This window comes from Wallemia mellicola (assembly GCF_000263375.1).
Source record: "Wallemia mellicola CBS 633.66 unplaced genomic scaffold WALSEscaffold_20, whole genome shotgun sequence".
Classification (NCBI taxonomy): Eukaryota; Fungi; Basidiomycota; class Wallemiomycetes; order Wallemiales; family Wallemiaceae; genus Wallemia; species Wallemia mellicola.
This window is the reverse complement of record NW_006531977.1, coordinates 121,648-137,217: the sequence shown is the minus strand read 5'-3', so window position 1 is coordinate 137,217 and position 15,570 is coordinate 121,648. Positions and strand designations below refer to the sequence as shown.

Below are 15,570 nucleotides of genomic sequence, written 5' to 3'. Positions count from 1 at the left end.
CAACGATGAGCGAAGTAGAAAATTTATTGCAGAACGCGGTCTCGCAGAATATTTTACAATTACAACAAGCGACAGATGAATTAGATAGGAAATTACGACAGACTGACTTTCTTGATCTTCTTCACGCATACGCTATTTCAGACGCAGATTCTTCTCTACGTTTAAGCGCAATTATTGTAGTCAAAAATAATCTCATAGGTTTCTGGAGGAACATTAAATCCTTACAATTGTCAGACAACGCTAGGTTTAACATACGGAAGCGTTCAATTGAGTTCTTTGACGTAAATGATGACAAAATATCATCTTTAAACTCAATCATTTTATCTAAAATAGCTAGAATTGACTATCCACGCTATTGGTCGACTTTAATTGAAGATATCCTCGCACGTTTGGACGTTGATCTTGCATTACAAGATGCAACTCATTTGACGCGTCTCAGAAGGGCAACTTATACGCTACATTTGATTGTAAAAGAGATTAGCGCTATAAGGATTGCTAATAAGGCTTTCCCGGGTCTATACGCAACCCTCTTCAACTACATGCTCAACCTATACCAATTGGCATTCACAAATCTTAATCGCAATCTCGACTGGATACATATAGCAATTTACTCACATAAGACACTATCGCGTCTATGTTTACACAATTTCAACAGATCAAGTGACGAAGAGCTCGCTAATAGCGCGTCATTCACTCAACTCACCATCTCGCACCTGCCGCACGTCCTCGAATACAAGTCAAACTCTGATATCACGATTCTTTTCAAGTTAGTTAATAGCTTTACGAAACATTTAAAGTTACTTCAATCGACGAATCAGCGGAAATTCTCTTCAATTCCAAATGTAGAATTGATAATACCATTGTTATTCTCGCAGATTACCAGTTCACCTTATACGCCTTCACCACCGAAGTACATTATTCATATCCTCCTCATACTCAAGCTCACATTGGCTGACTGGACGCCGAATAACGTCAACAAAGATAATCCAAATGCTGTCATAAGCGATGAATATGCTGTCCAGATTGTTCACTTCCTCATAGCAAATTACATACCACTCACTTCACAGGATCTTGAACGATGGGATAGTGCACCTGAAGACTGGGTCTATGAGGATGACCTGGATCAATGGGAAATCGACCCTCGTCCATGTGCAGAAAATCTGATAGTAGGCACACTCATAAAGCGTCGCGAAGCAGTCGGTGCTCACATCTGTACTATGCTTCAAGAAGCATCGTCACTCGAAGCAACATCCACGAACCTAATAATGAAAGAGAGTGTATACCGTATCGTTGGAAAGTGCGCAGAATACCTCTATGATCAGATAGGCTTTGAGGAATGGCTTGACAAATCTCTCATCCCAGAAGTTCAAATTAGTGGCTCTGATCAGCGCATTTTAAGACGCAGAATTGCTGTAGTTCTTGGTCGCTTCTCTGGTGAGAGTCTCTCTCCTGAAGCTTTCACGAAAATATACACCATCCTACTTCATTGTCTTCGTCCAACTGAAGTCGCAAATGATGTTGCTGTTCAAGTTACAGCGGCAATCACCCTCTCTGGTGTTGTCGATACGTGGGTAATTGTCTCTCTTATAGTGCCTCGCTGACAAAACAACAGATGGGAATTCAACCCCACCCTCTTTGAGCCATTCCTCAACGATATCATGCCAGAATTAATACGCATCTTAAGTGCGTGTGAGATGGTTGAAGTCAAGCTTCGCGTTCTGAAGAGTGTGACCTGTATAATTGATCAAGTTGGTGATAAAGTGGGTGCTTTTATGTATTTGGGATATTCAATTAACGCGTACACAGGCTATACACTATGGACCTCGCTTGCTTGAGCTCGTTCCAGGATTGTGGGATGATTCAGAAGGAGATTGGCATTTCCGTGGTGGAATTCTTTCCATGCTTTCGCGCCTTGTTGCCGCATTACAGGAAGGATCGAATAGGGCGCTCGGAATTGTGGTCCCTCTCATCAAGTCAGCTTTAGATCCATCACAGGTTCGTATTTCTAACCTATTCAGTTCTCTTTTAACAATTGCAGGGTAAACCATTCATAGATGTCGACGGTATTGAACTTTGGCAAACTACTCTCAAACATACACCAGGACTGGACGAATCGTTGGTGTCACTACTACCATTGGCTTTGGAGACATTCAAGAACGACCTAGATTTAGCTAACGACGTGGCGCCCGTTATTGAGTCTTATATATACCTTTCACCGGAGCTTGTTCTTTCACAATTTTCTCCAGCACTCTTTAGTGCAATCAATGAGACATTAGATTACGCACAGGACAGATTGCGTGATCAAATAATCGACATTTTAAACCTTGTCACAATCGCTGGCTCACCATCTAGTTGGGCGAATGCCCTCAATGATACAGGATTATTCCGCGATTTATTCGTAAAACTCATCGAGAACAAGGAATCACCTGTATATCTCTCCAAATTTATTCTGTTCTTCAGCAGAATCTGTATAGTTGATACTGAGATGTTCGTCCAATTAGTCCGAATGTCAGCGGCAAGTTTGAACGTACCTGAGGAGGTCGCACTCGGATACTTGCTCGATAGGTGGTGGGATAAATGGGACAACTTGGTTGACAACTATGAGAGGAAGTTAAGTGCATCAGGTCTTGCGCGCCTCGTTGCAAGTGGTCATCAAACTGTCCTTGAACGCCTACCTGGTGAGATCAGCAATGTCTTCGTTGACGTACTTGCAGAAATAAAAGAAAGACGTATGGAGTCAGAAGAAGGTGGTAACCCAGTTGTCAATATAACACCCAACCCAATGTTAAATGAGGTCGGAGATGAAGGTACAGCTGAAAAAACTAGGAAACTTGCTATATATTCCAATGACCCACTTTCATCATTCACTTTACCTCAGTTCATAAGTCACAGTCTAGCACATGCTCAGCAGACCTTCAGTGGCGGTCCAGACGCTTTTAATGAACGCTATTTCATGCAAGCCGATCAAGCTGTCACGACCCAACTGGTAAAGTACATGAACGAGACATTGTAAAGAAACAGTTAAAATATGCATTAAAAATCCAGAATCATAATTTTAATTAGTATATTGTGAAATCCATTGAAATCCATTAAAATCCAAATAGTGCTGTCTAAATAATCCAAAATCTATGAAGATTTCTATAGTCTATAGTCTATATCGATTTTGAAAGAGGTAAAGATTGTTAATCTTTGTAATGTTGAGTAGGTGGACCTGTGAATGTTCTCCTACCCTGGGCGTAATAGTAAATAACGGCAATAGCAACGAAACCTGCAAAGACGACACTAGAATAGTTCATCTCATCGACAGTAGGTGGTGTTGTAGTAGGAAAACAGAAGAGTGGAATAGCAAAACTAAACCAAAGGATAGCTACTACATTGCAGAATGCGCCAATTTTTCCCATGTTAAAGCGCGCATCGGCGATCGCGTTACGTCCTTCAAAGAATGAGATAGTGATTGGAACCAGGTTACTGCAGCCTAAGCAAATCACAGACACACTCGAGAAGGCGTTGAAGGCAGCTGATGAGCCAAAGTAGACGCATCCGAGAACCATTTGAACAGCTGTGGAGAATAAGATCGCATTAAGCGGTAACTCAAGCTTCTTATTGACTACTTTGAAAATCCCGCTGAATGGGATGGCGTTATCTCTGGCGAACGCCCATGTCAATCTACTCGCAGCGGTCGTGCATCCAATTCCAGAAAAGATACCCTAAAAATTATCAGTAAAATAGTCTCCATAAACAAAAACCACCCACAATGAGGAAAAGGATGAAAAATAATCCAAACGCACCAGCAGGATATCCCATAGCAAGTTGTAAGATAGCTGGTACCGGCTGGCCAGTCGGCCATTCAAGCACAGTCGTGATGTCTGGCATGACGAAGAGAAGGGGAAGGAGGAAGATAAGACCAGTACCAAAGGACAATGGGATATTTGCTATCATAGCTTTTGGTACGACAACTTCAGGATCTGTGACTTCTTCACACATAGAGGAAATCATTGCTGTTGAACTGAGTGTATATCCACCCATAAGGAGACCAACAAAGAATGACCAACCTTTTGGCCACCCTGAGCCATCATTATTGAAATAACCAAATACCCAAGCAGCTGTGCGTCTTCCTGCATCAGCTCTGACGGAAAGTGCAACAAGAATGGTTATCAAACCAGCGACTGTCCATACGAAACAACCGTGATCGATGTATTTAAGGTATTTACCCGGTATGCAACTAATTAGAGTTGTGACTATAGTAAGAGCCCAAAAAGTGAGAACAGTTTGCCACTGATTGGCTACGAAATCGGGGTAAAGGATGTTCAGACCGGCAAGGAACAATTGCGTTGTGCCGAAGTTGACAGCCAAAGTGACAGTCCAGTTGCCGACGAGATATACCCACCCACAAATATAACTATAAATTCTGGCATACTTCGGTGGACTGAGCATGTAGCTCCAGTAATAGGCACCACCAGCCACCGGATATCTCGAGCAGATTTCTGCAAGACTTATAGCGACCGCTTGTGTGACACATGCCATGAACACCCATCCCCAAATGACTGCAGATGGACCACCGTTCGTGAGTGGGTAGATAATTGTTGTAGAGAGACCATAAGGGATTGCAGCAATAGCTACTGCTAGGAAGAGGATACTAGCCATGGATCTATTCCGAGGCATTTCTTGTACATATCCAAAGTTATCTTGCAGGGGTTGTAATTTATCATCAGAGTTTGCTTTTCCAGATTCAGTGTCGACTAAGTCTTCGAAAGATTTTGCAGCTACTTGTAGAGTAGGATTTGGTGGTTGTTGTTGATCCATGTTGTCGTATTAAACGAGTTTATACTACTAAAGTGTACGTCTGTTTTATAGAGAATTTTGGGCGCTTTTTTCTTTGTTGTGTGTTGAAGGGAAAGGAAAATTTCGTCTGGCAGAACGACGAGTGGAGCGGATGAGATGAGCAGATCAGATTTGATAAGAGTTTAATTGATCTTCATTTGGGGCGCTAAGCGAGCAAACTTTGACGGCAAACTCTGTGCCTTAGACTTATAGAGAGTAGATGTATAAAGGAATAAAGGACGATTAAATATATATATATATTTTCATCTTTTTTTTTAGAAATACCGATATCTCAGACCGGGTGATTGATCAGTTAATGATCATAGGCGTATGATATGCTAAAGTCAGTCTCGTGGCTATAATGTAAAATTCAAATTCATAATATATACTAGTTTACGAGGTATTAAAAATTTAATTTTTTATTTTTCTTACTATAAATGGCTCTCCTCTCTCGCTTCCATTCTCTCATTGTAAAAATTACTGTGAGTAAATTTTAGACACAAAGGGGGATGAAATGAGGAAGCTAAAAAATCCAATCAATCTGTCAATCGTCTTAGTAGCTAGATATTCAAACTTTAACGTGCAGACAAAGGAATCTCTTACTGATCCATCCCTCGTGTCTTCTCTATAGCACTTTTACTAACAAATCTCAGGTATAGTAAGTTATATTATCCCAATAAGCGAGCCTATACGTTATAAGATGAGAAGTACTTTCTTACAGTTATCCCTGTCTTAATACAAGCATGTCGATATAGTCTTTACCACATTCTGAACTCATCATAAGCTCGCTTATTCAACTAAACAGTCCAGTTAACGAATTAATAGTTACTTGTATAATGAACGCACCGAATAGATTTGAATTATTTATTGTCCCAGATAACGAGCCAAAGTGGGTGCTCAAAACATGTTAGCACTTCTTTCTTAACTATCCAAAGGGTTACTGTCGTTGATGATTCCCGGATTTCCTCAACTTCAACTATAACCTTGAATAGACAAGATCACACTATTGCAAACTTACTTTCAAATGAAATTTCAAAGGACAAGAATGTCGTGTTTTCTGGTTACAGGGTGCCACATCCACTTAATCCAAAATCTGAAATCAGAGTTCAGACTTTAAACGGTACGGTCACACCAAAGGAGTGTTTGAAAGATGCTGCTACGAGATTACTAGCAGATTGTGGTACCTTCCAAGATGAATTAAAGCAGGAGTTCAACAAGATTTCTATTGAGGGACTCAACAACGATGACCAAACTATGCAACAGCAACCAGACGAGTATTATATTGACTATTAGTATAACAGTAATTTATATTTATCACCATTCACTAAAGTGATGTAGTTTTTGTTTAATAAATAATCTAAACCTGATTTTATTGTTTGCTTTGAGAGGTGTTGAAAATTTTCATGGTTTATAATCTCTCTGTGGATTATATTTAGAGATGATTGATGCTTCAGTTTAATCATGGCTTTAACTAGGATATCCTCTAAAACCTCATTAATAATTGGCTTATAATATTCGAATTGACCATTGTAAGTTGTTTCTAATGGATCATCGGGATCATCATTTGTAGGTAGATCTTTGATTGTCGAAAAATCAAATTCATGTTTTTCAAATATTAGAACATCGCCTTTGAGGTATAAAGAATGTATTCGATGGACGAATAGTCTATCTATTTTTGCAAACTTCGATTCCGAGGAAACCCTCTGACTGGATAACTTGTTGTAATACAACCTTCCAAATAGCCGCAACTGAGGGTTCAATTTGAGTGATATTAATGAGAGTTTACTGTTAGGATAAGATATGGTAAAATTTTCAATGAAGTTCTTTAAGTATATTTCAAACATCTCATTGTTGAGCTGATCTATTGATAAATTAGAAGGACTTGTCAATTTCCGTAGTAACTTCGGTGAGCTTTTTGCCTTCTGTCTTTTGTTCTTAGAATCTGAGATGGATTGTTTTACTTTTTCAATAAATATTATTTCGTGGTCGGCTGTAGACCTCTCTAGCTTATTTATGAACAATTTAGATTTCGTGTTATCTAGTTTACCGGTGATGATGACAGGACTACCGATAGAGAGGTTGTCTATATTTTCGTCTGCAGCGCATAGTAAAACGCCTGTACCGTCATCCAAATACAATTTATTATAATAAACTGCGACGACGTAACCGTAACACTGTAGAGAACTGAATGGCAGTCTATTTAGACTAAAATGGCTGTCTAATTTTTTAACATTTTTAATTTCCTTTATATTTAATTCAAGCGTCGGCTTTATTTTTATTTTCATTTCCTTGTAATTTGACGTGGACGTTTCTTTAGTTGTTGATACGATGTCAAATAATTTACCACCAGGTTGGAGTGCACATATGTCTGTAGTTATATTATCAGTCTCCTTTACTAATAGAAATATAGAGATCCATCCACTGGACAGGAATATTATGTCAACTCACTCACTCAGCAATCCCAATGGGAACTTCCTACAGTTCAAAACACACAGAAGCAGAGAAGACACCTAACTCATCAGCAAGCTCAGAAGTATTATAGTAGCCAGCCCGCAGATGTCCCTCAGCAGCCTACGCAACTATTTACACCTGGAATTGGTCAACAGCAGCCAATGCAAGCACAGCAACCAATTCAGAACTTAACAAATGATTTCCAACAGTTTAGCCTTTCACACCCTCAGCAACAGCGTCAATCTGCTAACTCTATCAATCTCATCGGTCAGGTTCCAGATCCGAACGCTCTAGAGAATGATCCACCGATGATCTCTTTACCACCAAACGCTACTTTCTCCCAATCACCAACAGCTAACGCTCATCACTCTTTCAAACGCTCAACTCTTAACGTTATACCAACAACTCAATCGCTTCTCAACAAGTTCAAAATTCCTTTGTCCTTGGTTATCACCCCATACAGATCAGTAAGCTCCACGGAAGAACAAATCCCCGTCATTTCAGATTCCGTCATTTCCAGATGTAGAAGATGCAGAACATATATCAACCCATATGTCACCTTCTTGGAAGGCGGTACTAGATGGAAGTGCTCCATTTGTAACCTCTCAAATGAAGTTCCGCAAATGTTCGACTGGGATCCAATAACTAATCAGCCCGCTGATAGATTCAAGAGAGCGGAGCTCAACCACAGTGTTGTTGAATTCGTTGCACCATCTGAATACATGGTTAGACCTCCTCAACCACCCGTATACGCATTCTTGATCGATGTCAGCTACACTTCAGTTCAATCAGGTATGGTAGCAACTGTCGCTAGAACAATCTTGGAAACTCTTGATAGGATTCCAAATGAAGATGGCAGAACTAAAGTCTGCTTGATTGCTGTCGATCACGCCCTTCACTTCTTCAATTTACCGCCTGGTTCAACAGATCCTAACATGCTTGTCGTTGGTGATCTCGACGATCCATTCTTGCCAACACCTAACGATTTGCTCGTCAACCTCTCCGAAGCTAGAGGTGCCATCGAAAATCTCCTGACAAACTTATCAGATATGTTCCAAACTGCGTCTGGTCCTGAATCTGCTATGGGTACAGCGTTGAAGGCTGCAGTTCAACTTATATCACCATTTGGTGGTAAAATCATGGTCATGACAGGTCAATTACCAAACGTAGGTCAAGGTGCATTGAAGAATCGTGAAGATTTAAAGATTCTTGGTACACCAAAAGAATCAACACTCTTGCAAGCTGCAGGTGGTGGATTTTACAAAAATTTGGCAATCGATTGTTCAAGATCACAAATTTCCGTTGATATGTTCCTTTTCGGACATCCATACCAAGATGTAGCAACATTGCAATGCTTACCAAAATACACATCTGGTCAGACTTACTTCTACCCCGGATTCAATGCATCAAGAACCGAAGACGCACTTAAATTGGCTCATGAACTTTCAACTGTTTTATCATCACCTATTGCTCTCGAAGCAGTTATGAGAGTAAGAGCAACAAGAGGTGTAAGAATGTCAGAATACCACGGTAACTTCTTCGTAAGATCTACAGATTTACTCGCAATGCCAACTGTTCCAATTGATCAATCATACTGTTGTGAAATCACAATCGAAGAGAACTTGAATGTACCATTCGTAGTATTCCAAACTGCAGTTTTACACACTACTTGCTATGGTGAGAGAAGGATAAGAGTTATTACATTGTCACTTCCAACATCTTCAAACCCATCTGAAATCTATGCAAGTGCAGATGAACAAGCTATTGCTACACTTCTCGCCAACAAGGCGGTTGAGAGATCACAATCTGCTAAGTTGGAAGACGCTCGTGATGCAGTAGTGAACAAACTTGTTGACATTTTGGGACAATACAAGTCAATCATGACATCAGGTGGTGGTGCATCTGCACAATTAATGATTCCTGAGAACCTTAAGAATTTACCATTACTTATGTTAGGATTACTCAAGAATGTTGGTATACGCCAATCATCACATATACCATCAGATTTGCGCGCTTACGCACAATGTCTGTTGACAACATTGCCTACTCAATCGTTGATACCATACCTCTATCCAACTTTATACTCATTGCACAATATGCCAATGGAGGTGGGTGATATTGCTTGCAAAGTGTTTTATTACTAACAAATAAATCAGGCGGGTACAATAAACGAACAGGGATTAGTCATGCCACCAAAGTTAAACTTGACTATTGAGAAATTCGAAAGACATGGTCTCTACTTGATAGAAGATGGCCAACACATCTTCCTCTGGATTGGTAGAGATGCAGTTCCCCAACTTGTTTTGGATGTCTTCAACCTTCCTTCATTGCAAGATTTGAGACCGGGTAAGATGACACTTCCAGTACTTGAAAACCCAATGTCTGAACGGTTGAACGCAATTGTTAATAAAGTTCGCGAGTCACGTAGAGGTCCGTACAGACCACACTTATATCTCGTTAGAGAAGATGGTGACCCAAGCCTTCGTTCATGGGCACTTTCACTCCTCGTTGAAGATCGCTTCGAAATGGGTCTCTCATACACTCAATGGTTGTCTACATTACGAGACAAAATCAACACAGGGTCATACAACTAAAAAGTCGCTAATCTGATAACTTTTATTTTAAAAATGAAAAAATGAATTCTCTCTTATATTTTAAACTATATTTAATCAACTTGTTTTGATTCTGCGTTGGTTGAATCTTCAAAGTTTTCAACGAGATCTGGGACATCATCATCACCGTTGTCTTGTTCCTTAGCCTTGTTGAGAGCAGCTTGTTGTTGTTGTTGTGTCATTTGTTGGTACTGTTCAGCGAGTCTTCTCAAATTTGCTAATGAGTCTGCGCCGAGTTGTGGTAAGATACCTGGAACGAGTTCAGTGAGTTCCTTCTCTTGTGCTCTACCGTAGATAGCGGTAGTGTTAGCTGGTGCAGCAGAGTGAACGATTGGCTTTGGGAAGTGAATGACATTGCCGTCTTCCTTGAACATGTTTACTTCATCGATACCTTGAACGTGTTGTACGTTGATCTTCTTCAATGCAGCTTGAATCTTTTGGTCGTCGGCTTCTGATCTTGGCTTACGAACTTGCTTACGACGTGGTGCGTTCTTACCACCTTTTCGAGAAGCTTAGTTGATTGATTTATAGTATAAAATAAAAACTCACCAGCACGTGAAGCATTTTGCATACGTTGTAACTTTTGCAAATCCATTTTTACTTTTAACTTGTCCTTGGAAGTCGTCTGCCAGAATTTGACAAGCCAGCTTAACTCAACGTAAATTTTGATTTTTGCTTAGCTATTTTTTATTGTTTAATTAATATAAGCAATAGAAAGTCTTTATATTTGTATCATACAAAAATACACTCTTTAGTTTTTCTATCAAGTTTCACAAGACACTATAAATTGTTCTTCTTTACACGAGAGGTTCGTTAGATTCATTAAATGGGTTCTTCGACGAGAAGCGTATAGGTGATGTCGGAGGATATTCATCGTACGACCTGTAATTCCCTTTGAGATCCAGCTCCGACACCGTACCCGCAGCGACATTATAGGGTGTAGTCCGAGACGAAGTCACAGACCGTGGTGAATTCTGAGATATAGCAGATGGTGGAAGTTGCAGCCGCGACTCTGCATCTGGCGAGAAACCATCTTGGTAGGGTTCGTAATTTACGTCAGTGTTGAGTTTCGGAAGATCTCTTGACTGTTCATGGTCGACATTTAACCCAAAAGATGCTATTGAGGTGTGATTTTGTCGCACGTTCATCTCTACATCTTCAGATATTGTTTCTAGTGTCTGTTTCCGTTCACGTTCTTCCTGTTCTATCTCCCGTCTATGCTTAAGACCCAACTCGTCCTTGAGGTCACCCATAATCCAACGTTCACGTATAATATCCTTGTCCATTGGTCTGTAGGTATTGTGTGCAAGCTTGATTATAAACCGCGGCGCGAGTGCTATCACGGGGGTGACGATCACTGTGAACCAAAATGTTGCAGATGAGAACACTTCAATGACCTCGCCATGGAAATTCTGTCCTTCGAATGCCGAATATCTATATTATGTTAAATTTGTAGGTTCAATCATTAAACGACTCACAATGCTGTCCATATAAATACCAATAATGTTGTGACGATGTTAACAGTCCAGATAATCCAAGTCCAATACTTGCTATTCAATCCCACATACCCGTTGGCGCACAACACACAAGTACAACAGATCGTAACACCAATCTCCCAGAGACTGCCGGCTTCACGACCACTGTAACTCTGTGTCGCACCATCTATGTAAGCACCATAAGCGACGAAAAAGCATACGCAAGCTTGATAGCATCCATCGATAATGTATAGCCAGAATTTCGTCCTAGTATACTCTAATCCTTGTATACCACGTTTATATAACTGCGGGAAAGCTAAACTTGCAGCTGCATTAACATCTTGCTCGAAAGCACCCATAATGATGACTGGCAAGGATGTGAAAAGCAAGTTGTAGAACATGATATACGTATACTCGAAGAGGTATGTTGCGTCGAAAGAACTGTAGATCAAGTATAAAAACATGATCAAAGTGAAAATGATATTCTTGAAGAAGAAATTGGCGTGCATCTCAGCTATTCTAATGTAAGACCATCTTCCATGAACAAGCAATAATGTCGTGAGATCTGAGTGAATGAATTAGTAAGTTTGTATTGTATGAACCTTCCTTTACTTACATCTAAATTGACCAATTGCATAATCTGCAGACATCGACGCCTGTGCACCTTCGAGACCAGCAATACCGATACCAACGTTGGCCTCTTGGATCATCGCAACGTCGTTTGCACCATCACCAATAGACAGCGTCATGGCTTTCCTGCCCTCTTTTACCATACTAACAGTTTGAGCTTTCTGCGATGGTGACACTCTGCAACAAAGTACAGTCTCGCATTGCGTACCAAGATTCAAGAATAAGTTCTTATTTTCAGGATTCAAGGCATGCTTAAGTGTCTCACCATCAATAATGACAGCATACTTTTGAGACATATATCCACCTTCACTTGATTGCAATTTGTTTAAGCTTGATTCAATCTGCATAGTTGTATCTTGACTATTTTCAGCTGATAAGATCATCATTTCCATGTTATTATCTAATAAATTGCAACTGAAACCAATTTCGATAGCGGTTTGCACTTTATCTCCTGTTAAAATCCATAATTTTATACCCGCTTTGTGTAAAGTCTGAATAGCATCTGGTACGCCTTGTTGTAATTTATCTTCTAAAGCTGTAGCACCGAGAATTTCTAAATTACGTTCAATTATATCACAACTCTTTTCTATTTCTTCCTCTCTGTCTTCTACAGATGCGGCAGCTTCATCGTATTGGATCGCCCAATGTTCATACTCCTCCCGCGAGACCTCTCGTTGAGCCACGAGGAGAGTTCTCAAACCAGCATTAGCAAAGTTATCAAGATCTTTCATTGATTCATTGAGTAAAGCCTTGTCATGATCTGGGCGCAACCTTTCGCTAATAATTGAGTCCGCACCTTTGCAAAGCAAGAGAATTCGTCCATCCATCGTTTTGACAATAACACTCATACGCTTTCTCGATGAATTGAATTCCAATATTTTGAGTGGAGTATACTTCTCTACATTTCCACATACATTCAATTCAATGACTGTGTTAGTCCTATTAACGAATGCGAATCCCATGTCTCGGGCTGTCGCAACCAAGGCTGCTTCGTCTGGCGACTGAGCTTTGTACTCCAATACATGTGGTTTAGAAACATCTGGTGCAGATGCAATAACATCATGACAGAGTGCTAATGCTCTGAAGAATTGATAGATTGAGTGTCGACGGTCAGACGCTACAAGATCATTGACTAATTCAGGTGCAACTAGAGTCAAATTCTCTTCTTGGCGGTACTTATCATTGAATGCTCTCTTCATTTCTGCCATCATTCCTTTCTTCAATTCTGCCATATGAAAAGCGTGCTGCTCACTATCGAAATTGAGTTCACGTCCTTCACGTTTAGCAGCACCGAGCATGGCCTCCGTTATACCCTCTCCGTATGGCTTGCCTGCTATAGAGCATTTCTTAAATTCCATAACATTTTGTGTGAGTGTACCTGTCTTATCTGAGAAAATATATTCTATTTGACCGAGATCCTTGAGGTGTTGTCAATCATAAGAAAGACAATTGCTATTTACTTACATCAGATATATTCCAGCTCTTTGGAACACAGGGATGATCCAGTTCAGGGTAGTACATGGCAAGATCCTAGTTCCTGTTTAACAGAGTTATAGAGATATATTCACACTTACCTGCCAGATAAAGAATGCTTGAATAGTTTTAACGATTTCGATAGAAATATAAAGTGAGATTGGAACCTTAAGCGAGTGTCAGTTAATACACGGTCATGGGTATCACTTACAATATTCTGGAAAGCTATCAAGCAAGCGCAGAAAGTAATGAGTGAATTGATAGGTACTCTCGAGTCCATCATCGCATTAGGCTCGTAATATCTCGAGCTCGAACTATCACTATCCCAGTATACACCATTAGCAACAGCCGCGATAGAGCACATGGCAATAAGGATGATGAAGTTCATCGCAACATTAAAGTTGGTCTCTTTCTCTATCTTGGAGCGTTTGGATGGCGTTTCACCACCATTCAACATGATTTTGGTATCGCTACCTGTGAAAACAACGATACCGATGGCCCATTGAGTATTTCTAAGCGAGCAACCTCGAAGAAGCAGTTCAGATGCCGTTACAGGTTCTACTGCATCTTGCATAATCATACTATTGTCATTCTTTCTCGACTGGTATCGAAGTACACCATTGTAGGAGTACAAATTAGCATTTGGCGGCTCACTATCTATCAAGAACTTTGAGTGTTCGATGTCTTCCTCTGATGACATTCCAGATGTCGCTTTCAGGCATTTCTTAGGCTTCAAGTTGGTTTCACCGTCGAGGTTCTTAGTTTCTACAAAAGCCATACCGTCGCTATCAGATGTGGAGAGCAGGACTAAGTCTGCCGGTATCTGATCATTCTCTCGTAGCAAAACAAAGTCACCAACTCGTAACTTCTTCCAAAATGTTCTCTCCCATTTTGAGATCCCGGGTGTTTGATTTGAATAATCAACCACACCAATCGATTTGATAGATGGTGTAAGAGAAGTCATAGTCTCAGCTTTATTTCCATCTTTGTAGAGAACATTGTCTGATAAATCAAATGAACTCTTTTGTAGCTTTCTAACACCCCTACTTGGTCGTTTGGAGATATTAAAAAGTTTGGCAAATAAACTTCTATCATCTGAAGGTATATTTACGTTTTTAAAGTTTTGCAACTTGGTCGTAATAGACTGATTGACTTGATTATCCAAGACATTTCGTCGATAGTCTTCAATAGCGTCCTTAATCCCGGTTATTACGAGGATAGCAACGAGTGGTAACATAGCGACTTGTGGTGTTGTCGCACCAAATATCGGGAATATCTGCAATATAACCAAGACTAAGAAATATATGTTGGCAACTCTCCTAAATTGTTCTAATAAATTCTTTGGTATGAAAGTAATCAAAGTGTATTTAGCTGTTCTGACTTTATTCCGTGGGTATTTAACGAGTGGATCTCCAGATTTGTTTAGTTCAGAAGCTGGTAGTGGTATGTTGGCATAGACGTTACGTCGCTTGCCTTCAAGAGGCTGAGACTCCTTTTTAAATTTCGGTTTCGCAGCTTTCTTTAGTTTCTCTTTCAAACGTTTTCTCTTAGATTCTCTCCGCTTATCGTGTCTATGGGCTTCACGTATAGATCCTGTCGCAGATCTGACAGTACGGAGGCGAAGATCTGAATCTATATTGAGCGATGAGTCCTCATCCGTAGTGTAATCAATCAAATGTCGAGCTGAACTTGCTATGGAACCTGGCATACCGCAGCAGTATAGATTGAGGTTTGGTTGAAACTATCTCGAGTGTGAGTATTTACTACTCCTGCCATTAAACACTTACGGTTTCGGAATTATCCTCTAAATTGAGGCCCTGTTTATTTCAATCTTGAGTGTATCGAGAAGACAATGTCATTACGTACGGAATGAATTAACGATAGAACAGAAATTTATCCAAACAATATTTTCTTGTTAACTAACATTAATTATATAGCTTCTATCCTTAAATGCAGACATTTTTAGAAACAGACAAAGCAGATGTCGCAGCTTGAAAACAAAACAATGGGAGGCACACTATTCCATACAAAACTAGAGTAACATCCATAATAGTCATTTAGTTATAGAGACCTTCGGTCACCATATTTGAAATCGCCGGGGGTGCCTT

At 40.1% G+C, this 15,570-nt stretch overlaps 6 protein-coding genes across 6 annotated transcripts; 3 read left to right on the top strand and 3 right to left on the bottom strand.

The window, feature by feature from the left end:
• Positions 1 to 5: 5 nt before the first annotated feature.
• WALSEDRAFT_40401 (ARM repeat-containing protein) lies at positions 6 to 3,049 on the top strand (the record flags this gene model as incomplete). The annotated part of the gene is made up of 4 exons (XM_006959794.1): positions 6 to 1,567; positions 1,613 to 1,760; positions 1,807 to 1,995; positions 2,039 to 3,049. The coding sequence occupies 4 exons, from the start codon at positions 6 to 8 to the stop codon at positions 3,011 to 3,013; spliced, it is 2,874 nt and encodes a 957-aa protein (XP_006959856.1). The 3' UTR covers positions 3,014 to 3,049.
• On the bottom strand, positions 3,015 to 4,854 carry WALSEDRAFT_55261 (amino acid transporter). The gene is made up of 2 exons (XM_006959793.1): positions 3,754 to 4,854; positions 3,015 to 3,707 (listed from the first exon to the last, which is right to left on the bottom strand). The coding sequence occupies exons 1-2, from the start codon at positions 4,801 to 4,803 to the stop codon at positions 3,183 to 3,185; spliced, it is 1,575 nt and encodes a 524-aa protein (XP_006959855.1). The 5' UTR covers positions 4,804 to 4,854; the 3' UTR covers positions 3,015 to 3,182.
• A 526-nt stretch (positions 4,855 to 5,380) lies between these two features.
• On the top strand, positions 5,381 to 6,262 carry WALSEDRAFT_61140 (RNA polymerase Rpb3/Rpb11 dimerization domain-containing protein). Its single transcript, XM_006959792.1, has 3 exons — positions 5,381 to 5,479; positions 5,647 to 5,710; positions 5,757 to 6,262. Exons 2-3 carry the CDS (start codon positions 5,658 to 5,660, stop codon positions 6,112 to 6,114), a joined length of 411 nt encoding a protein of 136 aa, XP_006959854.1. The 5' UTR covers positions 5,381 to 5,479; positions 5,647 to 5,657; the 3' UTR covers positions 6,115 to 6,262.
• Positions 6,263 to 7,136: 874 nt separating this feature from the next.
• WALSEDRAFT_61139 (protein transport protein SEC24) lies at positions 7,137 to 10,500 on the top strand. Its single transcript, XM_006959791.1, has 4 exons — positions 7,137 to 7,187; positions 7,232 to 9,380; positions 9,429 to 10,377; positions 10,431 to 10,500. The coding sequence occupies exons 1-3, from the start codon at positions 7,150 to 7,152 to the stop codon at positions 9,864 to 9,866; spliced, it is 2,625 nt and encodes an 874-aa protein (XP_006959853.1). The 5' UTR covers positions 7,137 to 7,149; the 3' UTR covers positions 9,867 to 10,377; positions 10,431 to 10,500.
• WALSEDRAFT_40390 (NAC-domain-containing protein) lies at positions 9,911 to 10,508 on the bottom strand. The gene is made up of 2 exons (XM_006959790.1): positions 10,434 to 10,508; positions 9,911 to 10,383 (listed from the first exon to the last, which is right to left on the bottom strand). The coding sequence occupies exons 1-2, from the start codon at positions 10,477 to 10,479 to the stop codon at positions 9,938 to 9,940; spliced, it is 492 nt and encodes a 163-aa protein (XP_006959852.1). The 5' UTR covers positions 10,480 to 10,508; the 3' UTR covers positions 9,911 to 9,937.
• A 140-nt stretch (positions 10,509 to 10,648) lies between these two features.
• On the bottom strand, positions 10,649 to 15,406 carry WALSEDRAFT_33576 (phospholipid-translocating P-type ATPase). Its single transcript, XM_006959789.1, has 6 exons — positions 13,674 to 15,406; positions 13,564 to 13,629; positions 13,454 to 13,519; positions 11,976 to 13,407; positions 11,363 to 11,924; positions 10,649 to 11,318 (listed from the first exon to the last, which is right to left on the bottom strand). The coding sequence occupies exons 1-6, from the start codon at positions 15,168 to 15,170 to the stop codon at positions 10,682 to 10,684; spliced, it is 4,260 nt and encodes a 1,419-aa protein (XP_006959851.1). The 5' UTR covers positions 15,171 to 15,406; the 3' UTR covers positions 10,649 to 10,681.
• Between the last annotated feature and the right edge of the window lie 164 nt (positions 15,407 to 15,570).